Source organism: Sphaeramia orbicularis, chromosome 12 (assembly GCF_902148855.1).
Source record: "Sphaeramia orbicularis chromosome 12, fSphaOr1.1, whole genome shotgun sequence".
In the NCBI taxonomy this organism is placed as follows: Eukaryota; Metazoa; Chordata; class Actinopteri; order Kurtiformes; family Apogonidae; genus Sphaeramia; species Sphaeramia orbicularis.
In genome coordinates this window covers 54,098,523-54,113,243 of record NC_043968.1, presented here as the reverse complement: position 1 = coordinate 54,113,243, position 14,721 = coordinate 54,098,523, and the positions used below count along the sequence as shown (strand labels likewise).

The 14,721-nt window shown below is 34.1% G+C and overlaps 1 protein-coding gene across 5 annotated transcripts in view; it reads right to left on the bottom strand.

The window, feature by feature from the left end:
• Positions 1-14,721, bottom strand: part of rxraa (retinoid X receptor, alpha a) — a 196,295-nt gene that overhangs the window by 17,567 nt on the left and 164,007 nt on the right. For all 5 annotated transcript variants that reach the window (XM_030149305.1, XM_030149307.1, XM_030149306.1 and 2 more), the window contains 2 exons: positions 11,723-11,852; positions 9,020-9,152 (listed from right to left, as the gene is read on the bottom strand). In XM_030149305.1, the coding sequence (XP_030005165.1) occupies positions 9,020-9,152; positions 11,723-11,852 (263 nt within the window). The remainder of the gene's footprint in view (positions 1-9,019; positions 9,153-11,722; positions 11,853-14,721) is intronic.

The following is a 14,721-nucleotide window of genomic DNA, read 5'->3' as shown; positions in this document are numbered from 1 at the left end:
GTGAGTGACATCACCGGTAGGAGTGTCGGAGCGTGGAGTCGCTCGAACTCCTCACCCCTCTTTGACTCGGTCACACCCTCTCCCCGGCGCTCTTTATTTTCCCTCTCACTCAGTTTCTCCCTCCTCCTCCTCCTCCTCGGATACTAAAGTCAATTGTAGCTCTTAGCTCATTCTAATTCAATTTGCTCCGAGGGACAACGGGGCTAAAAAAGAAAAGGGGGGAAAAAAAAGGAAAAGACTGGAGCGTTTAAGTTAATCAGTCTCTACATTCGTGTGGTGCAGAGAGAGTAGTAGATAAAGAAACATTATCGGTACTCTGTATCTTAATGCTTGCCACAGTTAATGCTGGGATGTAATACGTCCTGTAGGCTGAGGACTGAGAACGCCGACGCTGGTGACCACAGATCCACCAAAACAAAAAAAAAAAAAAAGAACAGATTCACAGTTAGAGACACAGTGATTGTCTCCACCGCCTCTTTTGTTTGATTAGTAACACAAAACTTCAATAAAACAGACTCATTCTGTTCAGATGGAAGTAATATAACCACGGGGTCTCAAACTCATTTTAGTTCAGGGGCCATATTCAGCTAAATTTGATCTCCAGTGGGCCGGACCAGTAAAATAATAACATAATAACCTATAAATAATGACAACTGCAAATTTTTGTCTTTGTTTTAGTGTAAAAAAAACAAACATTAAATTATGAAAATACTTACTTTTATAAACTATCAAAAAAAAAAAAAAAAAACCCTGAAAAAAATTGAAATTAAAAAAATGTAAGAAAATTTAGTGCAATTTTAACAATATTCTGCCTCAACTTACTCATTTGTCCATGTGTATTATGGATCACATCTACAAAGACACTAAACACTGAGGAACAGGCAGAAAAATTGTTAAAATTGTGCTGAATTTTCTTTAGACATTTCAGGTTGTTCATATTTGTTCAGGTTATTCCCATTTTCGTGTTACAGGATAGTTTGTAAATGTAAATATTTTCAGAATTTAATGTTATTTTTTGCACTAAAACAAAGAAAAAAATTTACGTTGTTAATTCTAGATTTTTTTTTTTTTGGCTTAATTGAAGATTTTTTTTTTTTTTACTTAATTAAAGATTTTTTTTTTGCTTAATTGAAGATTTTTTTTAATTAATTGAAGATTTTTTTTGGCTTAATTGAAGATTTTTTTAACTTAATTGGAGATTTTTTTTGGCTTAATTGAAGATTTTTTTTTTTTTTTTACTTAATTGAAGATTTTTTTTTTTTGGCTTAATTCAAGATTTTTTTTTTTTTTTTTTTTTACTTAATTGAAGATTTTTTTTTTTTTTTGGCTTAATTCAAGATTTTCTGCTAAATTTGAGATTTATTTTTGCTTAATTGAAGATTTTTTTTCACTTAATTGAAGATTTTTTTTTGGCTTAATTGAAGATTTTTTCCTTAATTCAACCTAATATTTTTTGCTTAATTCAATTCTAGACTGTGGAATTTTTTCACTTGGCAAAAACATCCCAGGGGCCGAACTGGACCCTTTGGCAGGCTGCATTTGGCCCCCGGGCCACATGTTTGACACCCCTGGTTTAACCCATAAACACCCAGTACTATTTTTTTGGTAGCTCCTAAATGAATTTTTCCTCTATATTTAACCATTTTTAAGTCATTTATCACTATTTATTATAATATTATCCTCTGTATTTTGTATTTTTCTGTGTAAATTATATATTTTCATTTTTTTAATTCACTGATCGTGTAGATGTTCATGAAAACTCAGATAAAAGTTGAGGGTACAATAATAACAAAATATAGAACATTATCTGAATAAGTGAATATCTAGTTACAACATAGAAGTACACATAAAATAAGATATTATTGTAATTAATTAATTATCATGATAAGAAGATATCACATTTATTGATCATTGTATTTGTAGTAAATATTTAAAGTGCATATAAATATTATAGTTTATAGTGTGTGAGATGAGTAAAAAAGTGTATGTGAATGGTTTGTATGGATGTTTTGTATTATTGTAAGAATATATAGAAAAAAAGTGTGTTAACAAAGCAGAGGAAGCAGATTTAATTTAATTATTCATTTGTAAAAAGGGGTGGGAGTCTATAAGTTATACTTCTTTCCACTCCTTTTCGAGTGCAGAAAAATTTTGTTTGACAATGTTGTATGGTTCTTTGTTGTCTATGTGTGTATGTGTCCATGTTGTTTGTCTATGTGCTCAAAATAAAACTACACTACTACTATTGAATCTTATTGAATCAGAAACAGAAAAAAACAGAAGAAAAAGTGACTTTTTCAGCAAAGATATCAATAACTCAATGTAAAAACTATTATGTCCATCCACTGTCACTGATCCAACTCCATGGGTTTTATTAATGAATCCATGTTGTAGAAAATGAAAGTGTTTTCACGGTAACTACGGAGCCTCTGAATGTCCAAATTGGTCATATCTAATTATAATTTACACCTGAGAAACTGTATTTTACCTCAATTATTTACATGTATTGATAGGATTAGTGGCTAAACAGGTATTAAACGGTTTCTGTTTGGATCTTTATGGGTTGGAGGATGCAAAATTTATGACTTTTTAAGATGTTTTCAAAGCATATTTGGTCAAATTTCAGTCCTTACACCTACATAATAATACAATGTACTAGAAATGATCTGCCTCGGAGACTAAATGTGTTAGGTCTTACATACTTTAATAAGACGAATTGGAAAACAAATGATAAAAGTCCTGGTTAGCTTATGTTTTCAATGCACATGATAAAGTGTTATTACACATATACATTGGTTCATGCACATTTATACAATAAATGTATTCATCTTTGAGTAAAGAACCTGTAAAGTGAATGTATTATAATGTGCAGGCAGTGTTTTAAAGTAGATGTAGAAGCTCTAAGAGACAGGTATGCACCCCGGGGGCCAAATCTGGCCCGCAAAAGGGTCCAGTCCGGCCCTTGGGATGAATTTTTGAAATGCAAAAATTACACTAAGATATTAACAATCCTTTTAGTTCAGGTTCCACATTCAGACCAATTCAATCTCAAGTGGGCAGGACCAGTAAAATACTATTATAATAACATATAAATAATGACAACTCCAAATTTTTCTCTTTGTAAATGTAAATATTTCCATGTATTTACACTAAAAACAAGTATAATTTCATGAAAAATGTGAATAACCTGAACAAATATGAATAACCTGAAATGTCTTAAGAGAAGTAAGTACAATTTTAACCATATTCCACCTATTACTAATAGTTTTGTGTGTTTGTAGATCCACTGTGATGTGTAAGTTATAGTCTACATGTGTAAATGATAAACTGAGGCAGAATATTGATAAAATTACACTTATTTTTTTCAGTTTGTTCATGTTATTCACATCTTTTGAAAGGATAGTTTGTAGATTCAAAATGTAAATGTACTTTTTCCGCTCTACAACAAAGAATAGTTTGGAGTTGACATTATTTATATATTATTATGTTATTATTTTACTGGTTCGGCCAATTTCAGATCAAATTTAGCCGAATGTGGCCCCTGAACTAAAATGAGTTTGACACCCCTGCTCTAAGGCAAACATTCCTCTGGAGTCAAACCCATTCTGTTATTAATTCTCATAATTTCAGAATTTAATCCAAGACTGGAAACTACTACTACTTGGAAACTACAGCCAACCAGCATTTTGACTTGTTTTTTCTTTACTACTGGCACAAATGTGGTAAAGTGTCACTATTTCTATTCTGGAGCTTTATTTTGCTCTTCAAACAGACCTCATAGTTATTGTTTTGAACGAGTCTTAATCATATTTCAGTCCAGCTAACGTTGCATTTCCATTTGTCCATGACTAATGTTTGTGTTACTGACGTTTAAGCTGCTCATACCTGAACCCCCTGCACCCATGAATCATAGATGGAGGTTCCACTCATTCCCATCTCCGTTAGGATAAAAAAAATCTCTCAACAGTATGCAATGCAAATACACCAATATATTTTACTAAGTGTCCAGTTTAAGCATTTATTATCAATTTTAAGGATAATTAAGGCATTAATTTAGCACAATGACATTTAAGACCTTTTAAGGACACCCTAGAATATACTGTAACATTCCTACATATGTTTTAACTGAACTAAACTCGCTATGTTTTACCTTAAAAGCACCAAAAGACATGGAAGGGATGTAGATCACAAACAACAAAAGTGACTGTAGAAGTAATGGACCATTAAATCAGTGCTGATGGAAACTATTTATTGCAGAACGTGGATCCAATTGTAGCTGATGGCTCATATTAGGCCTCTCAACTGGAATTACTGATTTTGAGGGAAAATAAGACATAAAAAACTCAACAGGCGTACTTAAAATAACCCGTTCCTACGGTTGGTTTGATGTTCAGCTTCAGATGTGTGATTAAGTGTTTGAGTTTGATGCTCCGTTCAGCAGTTCAGTTTCTGTTGCTGTTTTGTCTCTGGATATCAGCTCAACTGGCCTTGACATGGTACGGCTTGGCTCGCTTTGGCCTCCAGTGCGTTGCATTTAACTGTGGCTGGTTGTCATGGCAACATAGCGAAAACAATTGTTATGTTGTCTTCCGTGTGATTGCAGCTACATGTGATTCAACTGTGTAGGAGGATGAAACTTCAACTGTAAGTCCAAATATATGCGAAAAACATACATTTTCAGGTGAAAATTAAGGCTGGTTGTCATAGCAACATAGCGAAAACTATTGTTATGATGTCATCAGCGTGACTGCAGCTAGGTTTGTTTCAACAGTGTAGGAGGATGAAACTTAAACCGTGAGTCAAAATATATGCGAAAAAGTAATTTTCAGGTGAAAATCAAGGCTGGTTGTCATAGCAACGTAATACAAACTACTGTGATGTTGTCTTCAGCGTGATTGAATTTATGTGTGATTCAACTGTATAGGAGGATGAAACTTAAACCGTGAGTCAAAATATATGTGAAAAACATACATTTTCAGGTGAAAATTAAGGTTGGTTGTCATGGCAACATAGCAAAAATAATTGTTATGTTGTCTTCCGTGTGATTGCAGCTACGTGTGATTCAGCTGTGTAGGAGGATGAAACTTAAACTGTAAGTCAATATATATGCAAAAAATATAAACTTTCAGGTGAAAATTAAGGCATGTTGTCATAGCAACATAGCAAAAACTATTGTTATGATGTCATCAGCGTGACTGCAGCTAGGTTTGTTTCAACACTGTAGGAGGATGAAACTTAAACAGTAAGTTAAAATATATGGAAAAAACTAATTTTCAGGTGAAAATGAAGGCTGGTTGTCATAGCAACATAATAAAAACTACTGTGATGTTGTCTTCAGTGTGAGTACAGTCACGTATGATTCAACAGTGTAGGAGGATGAAACTTTAAGTTCAAATATATACAAAAAACATTCATTTTCAGGTGATTTTAAAGCTGTGGTGGATTATCAAGATAGCTGACTCAAAAATGTCTAACTTTTTCAGAGATTTCATGTTAGTTTGTCTTAGTGTCTCCCACTGCAACATGATGACACTCATATGCACCGATGTAACAACAATTATGGATCGATCGGTCTGTGATCAGCATGATTTTATGTTGTATTTAGGATCACTTTGGCCTGTTTAGAGTCACAGAGAAGGGGAAAGTAGAAATCCAATCCAGTTTTTAATCAGTGCTGTAAAAGTCATTACTGGGCCCAAACACTCCATTAGTAGTGGAACTCATACAGTCATTTACTGTAACTTCTGTCTTGAATGAGGCACCAGAGGGGCTAAAATAATTTATTTATGTTGAATACAGTTTTTAGTGTCCTTTTCCAAAGTCAGGGTTTTGTGTCTTAAACACAGTTTCAGCTTCTGGTCTGTTTACAGCAGTGCATCACTGTACTAAATGATAAATAATTACTTTCTTTACCTTCCCCTGAACTGGACAGAGCGGACACAGTGCTGACAAATGAAACATGAAGTGTGAAAACGTGGAACACCAATAAAAGCCTTATTCTATATCAGGACAATCCATAACAGTCTGGTTTGGTAGATGCAATGGGAACCAAGGTTTTAATAGTTTTGGATTTTTCATTATAGTTTAGTTTTATTTAGTTTTGACTTTTTTTTTTTAATCTCTAATTCAGTTAGTTTTAATTCATTTTTACAGCAGGTTTGCTTGTTTTTATTAGTTTTCGTTATTTTCTAAATGCTTATTTTTAGTTTAGTTGTATTTTTTTTTAACATCTTCTCTCTTCTTCTCCGTTGTATTCAAATAAATCCCAGACAGGACTCTACTGCTTTCTCCCAACTTTAGTCTCCATGTTTCCAGGTAGAGTGGGGACCAGAAGACGACTGTAAACCACAAGTGACCACAAGTGACGGACCGTTAAATATCATATGGTGTCAGCAGCTGAAAGGGCTTGAGGGAAATAAATCGATTTTATATCAATCCGACATTGACAAAGATAAAAACGAAGGGAATTTTATCCATAATTTTTATATATTTTAGTTAGTTTTGTAAACACACAACACGGTGTCAGTTAGTTATCGTTTTTTTTTCTTTTAATGATAATTTTTATTTATTTCAGTTAACGAAAATGTTTTTACAATTCTAGTTTTCGTTATTTCGTTAGTTTTCGTTAACGATAATAACCTTGGTGGGAACATAATGAAACTAATGTTAACTACTGGTAATCCTCATTTTTCCCCCCTCCTTTATCTCAGAGTTGTAACTTTACTCATCAACTGTATTCACTTCCTGTACTCTGTGTCATCACATAGTCAACTAATCACAACTGGATGTGTTTTATGAACTCAGTGATACAGAACTGCAGCAGATTGATAATAGAGGTATGAACAGATGTGGATCCTGAAGAAGGAAGTGAGTCAAGCTGATACCAACGGTGAAAAACAACATAATAAGGCCAAAGATTTCATTTCCAATAAACACGAGAATGTAAAAAAAAAAAAAAAAATGTCAGGGTGATATTGTCTGAATCATTGGCTATTGGATGTTCCTACACATTAAGTTTTTCCTCCAAATTGCAATAGATTATTACATTTATTTTGTAATTTACTCACTGTTATGCATAACTAGTTGCTCCCAACAAGACAAATAAAATAAAACACTTAATATTTTTCTGGTCTATCTTCTTTAACGTTGCACATTGCATCTCTCTGTTTCCTTCAGGATGTCTTTCTGTCAGACACGGTGATGCCCTGGAATGTCAATAACAGCCGGTAGGATAGATCCTGCACTCATTGCGCCTGACTTGTACAAGGATTTATTTACTTTATTTATTTATTTTTCAACATTTTCTGAGTTTTTCAGTGTTTGGCTGTGACTCCTGATGCATACAAATACGCTGTACATATTTAATGTAATGTTGTAATGTTGGAGTCAATACCAGTTCTGTTTTTTTTTTTTTTTTTTTTTTTTTTTTTGACAAAGCACAGGTGTAACTCACAGCTGAGGTGTAATATTTCACTGTAAATATATCAGGTATTATGGAGGAAATGTGACACAAACACATACAGTAGAGTTAAAGGAATATATAGGAACTGTGACAAGTAAACTGCTTTGGAATAAAGCAATATGTAGTGTATGTTTTAAGCTTATAACATGTTTTAGTAAAAAAAAATGATACCACTTCCCTTATAATATGCCTTATATTTAACATGGCATGTTATATTACACATCACCAATAAACCAGTAGCAACTTGTAATATATTTGTTAAAAACATTTCTTATTAACCCATAAAGACCCAAAGCTACTTTAGTGTCTGTGAATTTTTCTCTATAATGAATTGTTCTCTATATTTAACCTTTCTCATGTGATTTATCACCATTTATTATAACATAATCCTCTTTTTTCTTTTTCTTTTTTTGCATTTTTTCAGTGTAAATCATGTATTTTCCTATATTTCATTTACTAATCATGTAGATCACAGGTGTCAAACATGTGGCCCGGGTGCCAAAACCGGCCCGCCAAAGGTTCCAATCTGGCCTGCGGGACGAATTTGCAAAGTGCAAGTTAGGGCATCAAACTCAAAAATAATATTATAACCTATAAATAATGACAACACCAATTTTTCTCTTTGATTTAGAGCAAAAAACATTAAATTATGAAAATGTTTACATTAACAAACTATCCTTTAACAATAAAATGTGAATAACCTGAACAAATATGAACAACCTGAAATGTCTAAAGAAAATTAAGTGCAATTTTAACAATATTCTGCCTGTTATTAAATGTTTTGTGCCTGATCTGTATTGCATATGTATAAATGAAAAGTCGAGGCAAAATATTGATAAGATTGTACTTCTTAATAAATTTCATTTTTTTTTTAGATTATTCACATCCTCTTTGTTTGGATAGTTTGTAAATGTAAATATTGGCATAACTGAATGTCATTTTTTTGCGCTAAAACAATTTGGAGTTGTCATGATTTACTGGCTATCATGCTATTATTTGACTAGTCTGGCCCACTTCAGATTAAATTGGGCTGAATGTGGCTCCTGGAAGAAAATGAGTTTGAAACCCATGATGTAGATGTTCATAAAAAATCTGATTAAAGTTGAGCGTTATGTAAGAAACAGCGATAACTGAAGAAAAATTGAAATTAACTGAACGTAAACCAAGTTTCTCCATCCACTGTCATTGATCCAACTCCATGGGTTTCACTGGTGGATCAATGTTGTAGAAGATGACGGTGTTTCCACGTTCACTATGGAGCCTCTGAACGTCCAAATGGGTCATATCTGATGACCATGAAAAGACGACAAACTGCATTTTACACCAATTATTTACATGGATTGATAGAATTAGTGGATCGACACTTATTTAACATTTTAGATCAGTAGATGGTTTTGGTCAACGGTGGACGTTTGGGTCTTTATGGGTTAAAAGATAATTGCAAAACAGTGTTGCATTATTATTAATTATTTGTTGCTGCTACCTGTGAGCCTGCAAACATCACACTATGAGAATAAAATAGGTACATGCATGATATGAGGTGTACAAAAGAGTAACCTGTCAAAGATGGCTCCCACCCCGGCACTATGGGCGCTGTTACGGTGGACGTGCAGCCCGGTCGCCAGCAAAATCCCGTCTTTAACCGCTATCGAACGGTGCGAAAATGATGCAATGAGGAGTTCATTCCAACCTGAGATAGAGAGAGAGAGAGGGGGGGGGGGGTTGAGGAAAAGTATGAGGTTAAAAAAAAAGAAAAAAAAAAAAGAGCCAATTCCAGTACAAAAGTTCACACAGCATTCAGACAAAATGAAAGTGACAACAAAGGGGGAATTCCAATGAATCAATTAAGCTGCACGGTAAAAGCGTGCAGCTTTCTCAAGCGCAGGCATCAGGTTATTACTAAGACACTTGAATTATGCTTTCTAAAGAGACAAGCGTGTAAAAGGGATGAACTGCGCCTGCCATCACAATGAAGACAACAGGCTTGATGTGCCAAAGCAGGGGCTTGACACCGAGAGCAGCAAAGACACAAGACGGCGCCGTATGAGTGACAGGGCTCCTTTAACTGTTCTGCCTGGCAACACTCGCCTCTTCTCCCCAGAGTTGAGTTGGGTATGAGAGGAGCTGGGATGCTTTTATCTGTGATACAGCAGAACTAAAGCGGTTATTTATAGAAAACCTGAGAGCTGAGAAGAGACGAGCTCTCCAGAATAATGTCTCTCTCTCGTTTCCTGAAGTCTCTCCATCATTGTACGTGCCGGGGATAAGGAATGATGGCTCAACTTCTTTTTTTTTTTTCTTTTTTCCAGCTATCGGATGGGTGTGTAATAGCATTTTTGCTCGAGGTGGATTTAGTATATAATGGAGTAATTTGGAGCGACAGGCAGGCAACAAGGGCAATGTGTTGAGAGAACCCAAAAGACCTTCCTGCTTGTGATGTTACAGAAGGGACAGATGATTCACTTTCTGTTTTACATTACAGCTCCTGTGATCCTGCTTCCTTTTTCCCACATGAGGCACATGCTCTGAACTCAGTGCATCTCAATCTTTCAGTTGCCTCAGTAACATGACCTGAGCATCATCTTTGACTATGGTCACATTTGGTTGTGCACAAGACAGTCAAACACGTGTTTTGATTGTTTTTTTGTTGTTTTTTTTTTACATTTTACAGACATTTTATGTGTTTACCAGCACAAGCAAAGAAGCAACAACCACAGCCACTCGACGGACGCTCCAAAATACTGAACAGAAAATAGTGACAGCCACAATTTTTTTCAGAAAAAAGTGTTTTTCTGTACAAAATATAATAATTTAAGAAAAAGCTGTAATTTTACAGGATTAAACTCACAAAGAAAGGAAAATATCAGAAGAGGAGTTTGTTTCTTGTGTTAAAATAATGAATTTATGTCACGCATCTTGCATTTCCTCAAGTCAGTATAGGTTTTACGAATGACAATGTACTCAGTTTGGTAAAGATATTTACAGATTGTAACTTCCAGGGTTCAGCTGACGGTGATTTTTTTTTTTCCCTTTTACCCGCATACAAATATTATTTTTCATTCATGAAATGTATGTAACATTATGGCTTTTTCCTTCAAACTTTATTCTCATAAAACCTTTTCTTTTTATTACCCAAAAGCTCTCACTCTTCCCAAAATGGTAACTTATGGCCCCAAAGTAATAAGATTTATTCTACATATATACACTAATATTACTCTCTCTCACGTGTATTTGTAATAATTTGCAGGATTTAGAGTCAGTGACTATAAATGTATTTATTTATTTGTTTTTCTCAAAAGAGTCACATGAGCTAATAGCAGCTAATGGTTCGCTAATGCATTGAGACCGATGGGAAATTACAACAAAAGTTAAAACATTCAGAGATTTGTGGTTGTAGTCCTGCTTATTATTGCTTGTGTATGTTACTTTTATATTAGTACAGCCTCTTTTTATTATAATAACGTATTTTGCCTTATCTTTATTCTCGCAAATCTATACATATATTTAACGTTGATGTTCCAGTTCAAAGTGCACATAATACTTTCACATTTTGGTGTAAATATGGACTATATGATGATAAAGTTGTATTAAATTAACAGACAATGTAGCTAACAAATATCTCAAAAGCATCATATATTAGATACCCTGTAGAAGCCAATAATGTAATAACAACCGATAATGTAATAACGGCCAGTAACGTAATACATTTGTCATTTTTAAAATGTAACAGGCCAATAATGTAATATCTGGCCAACAATGTATAAAAGTCCTGAACCGATAACGTAACAGCTTTTAGCCAATAACGTTATAACTTATTATGTTATTGGCTCAGATATTACATTTGCAAAAATTTTTTTTTTACCAGGCCAATAACATAATAACCAGCCAATAAGTTATAACGTTATTGGCCAAAAGTTATTATGTTATCGGTTCAGGACTTTTATTACGTTATTGGCCGGATATTACATTATTGGCCTATTACATTTTAAAAATGGCAAATATATTACGTTATCAGCTGTTATTACATTATTGGCTTCTACATCCCCTTTACGACAGAAAAAAAGTGTATTTGGAACCTAGAATACATTATATTTTGACATATACCAATATATGACATTTAAGTGGCCTCTAAAGCGTTTATTTCTGTGAGAAATGAAAACATGTTTTCTATTTATACTTTGGAACAACTTTCATCGTCAGTATTTAGTGTTTTTTTTCTTTCCATTTTATTATATAATCTGATGGTGTTTTTCTACAGACCTGCTCGTAGAAGGATGACCTGGTCGTCCAGTGGCAGCTCTGAAAAGTGGGGGATCCTTTTGGCCCACTCCACCAGGGTGAAGAGCTGCTTGTCGGCTGCCTGACAGATATTTGTCACCGGGTCGTTGGGCTGCAGGGAAGCAGAGACAGACAAAGTCAGATTCAGGTATGCATGAAAGGAATTGGTGTCATATTTTTGTTTTGGTCTGAGTGTCTGTCTTCTGGCAGCGAGCCCGGTGTCAGGTTGAGCCACCAATCACTACACACAGAAACACACACACACATTAATAGGCCTCCTATCCTGTGAATAATATCCTCCGAAGAGGAGCAAGTAAGACAAAACAAACAGTGATTCTGTCCCAGCTTGTGGAGGAAATACCTGCAGTGAGCTGCAAGTTAAAAATGACTTTCACCTTCAGCAGACTCACTCTTTGGGGACCTTTTAGTCAGAGCACAAATCAGGCTTTTGGACAGTTAGTGGAGCTCCTGAGGCCGCTCCTGACAGTCTACTGACACTTCAGAACAGAACGAGCTCTTAGCAGCTCAAATGGGACTTTATTACCAGGCTAAGCATGCTGTGGAAAATGTGGTAAACGTTTATTTTTCTTTTAAATTTGACAACAAACCTCATCGTGACGGGTGAGTGACTGCTAAAGAAAGCTGAACTGAGACATATACGTTTTTTAACCACATACACCAACTATTAAAGTCTTTTTTTCCACCTGTTTTTACTCTTTACTTATGCTGACCCTGTGTATGTCCTTCCTAACCACCAAAAGTGTGTAACCTGCATGAAGCCAGATGTTTTTCATAATTTGTTTTTAACTTTTTTTTTGTATTTCATTCACTTGAGCCATAAACAAAAATACCAAATAGTCAATAATTGACATATTTACAACAAACCATACTTTTTTATACAAAAAAAGTTATAAAAATTGGATTACTTATTTTTGGATTTTGCAGCCTGGCATATGTCAATTATTAACGGCAACATTGGTTAATATGTTTCTTTTTTTTCTTTTTGTTATTTATTTATTTTTTTTTTTTTACTTGCTTCAGAGAAGGGGACTAGTGTAATAATTTTCCAACATTTACAATGTGCTGGTTTTAGTGGCTGGGTCAGAATTGTAAAAATCATGCAAAAAATGAACAACTTCTGAATTCTGACCTAAAACAAATTGCGAAAAATAGAATGACTTTCAATAACATGAAGCACTATTACCGGAAGGTTAATCGACTAAAATTTACTTAGGGGGTCAAATGAGTGGCCATTTTTGTCCAAAAAAAAAAAAAAAAAAAAGTTGTAAGAAATGCATAGAACTGTGTTGAAATAATGCTAATACATTTGTGCACAGACTACTGATATTATTTGACAGTGGAAGCTCTATTTTCAGAAATATTGGATTTTGAATAGCACGCGTATGTGAAAACTTTTGCTGGTGGACGGACGTGACATTACCCATGATGATCTGGTCAGTACCAGTACTTTATTAGTAATAAACTTATATACTTACTATTGCTAATTCTCCTCTTATTCATAAATGTTAGTATTGTGGATCTAAAACAATAACAGCTGACACAAAAACACAAAATGTGGCAGTGGACGGATGTGACATGGTTGTTATGGATCCCATCATACTGATGCTCGGCAGCCATGTCACCGTTTCCACAAATGATCCCTGTGCAAAAACTAGTATCAGAATTATTTATTGTATAGTTTATCATCATTCTAAAGAGTAAATAACAATACAGAATTGTTATTTCTTTATAAAAATGCTTATTATTAGAAAACTGTTGATTTAAAAAGTGACGTGTGACATTCTTAATGTATGTATGTGTGTAACATAAGCAGGATGGATCAGCACCATACTCCATATTGCAACCTGTAAAAATAAAACATGTGATATGTAGTATATAATCTTGTAAGAAAAACTGGGGAATCTAAAAGAATAGAATATTTGTTTTTCAGGTAAATTCAGTTAAAATATAACTTGGCCATTTGTGACATGAAAATATAGCATTAACTGTGATGAAATTAGACATTTTTGACCTGAAAACATAGTTCATATGACCATCAACATGTTGCAACAGAACTGAAATCCTGTAAATTTGTATAACTTGCATTTACCAACACAAAGTTCCTTTGGGGATTCACTTATATTGATTTCTTATGCACAAAGACAGAAATAAGACCTCTAAGCAAATTTTAGCCGTAATGCATAAAAACACAGGTCTTGATAGTAGTGGTGGATGAGTACAACTAAGTCCAGATGAATCAATGAAAAAAGCTACTTGAGATCTACTTAACCTCTGGAGGTAAAACACAGACTGAAGGAGGTCGTACATATGGACATGCTGCAGCTCTTATAATATATTTGATGTGATGTTCTATATGCTTGTAAAAAGCCTCTCTTCACCATGGATTCTAAATGGCTTTGTAAATGCAATCTCTGTCCTTGTGGAAACAGTAAATTAATTTTCTCATCACACTGCCATGTCGAGATTCCCAGTATTCATGTGGTTACACAATCATCCATCTATTACAAAACATAACCATGGGATGGAGTTTGGAAAGACTTCCTTCCACAAAGGAGACCTGACACAAGTCTCTAAAACATGTTCAGTTTAGGATCTTATTTCCCATGTTTATTTTAATTCCTCAGTCATTGGAAGCTATTTAAAACCACTTGTATGTCTTTCAGTTTCCATTCATGAACAAGTGGTTCTTTTTGGTCATGAAGTTTTCTTTGTCTCCATTTCTACAGTTCTACAGCTGAGGGAATTAAAATATAGTTATACACTGAATTTAAAAGCAAAAATATATATATAAAATATGTAAAATATATATATTTCTCAACAAATTTGTGTCAGTATAGAGTGAGTTATAATGTGTTTATGTACAAGAGGTTATGGTTGTGAACAAATTCACTGATAAAACCTGATTTTCATTACATTTTAATGGGATAAAAACCTTTAGAAAACAGTTCATAGAATGTGTA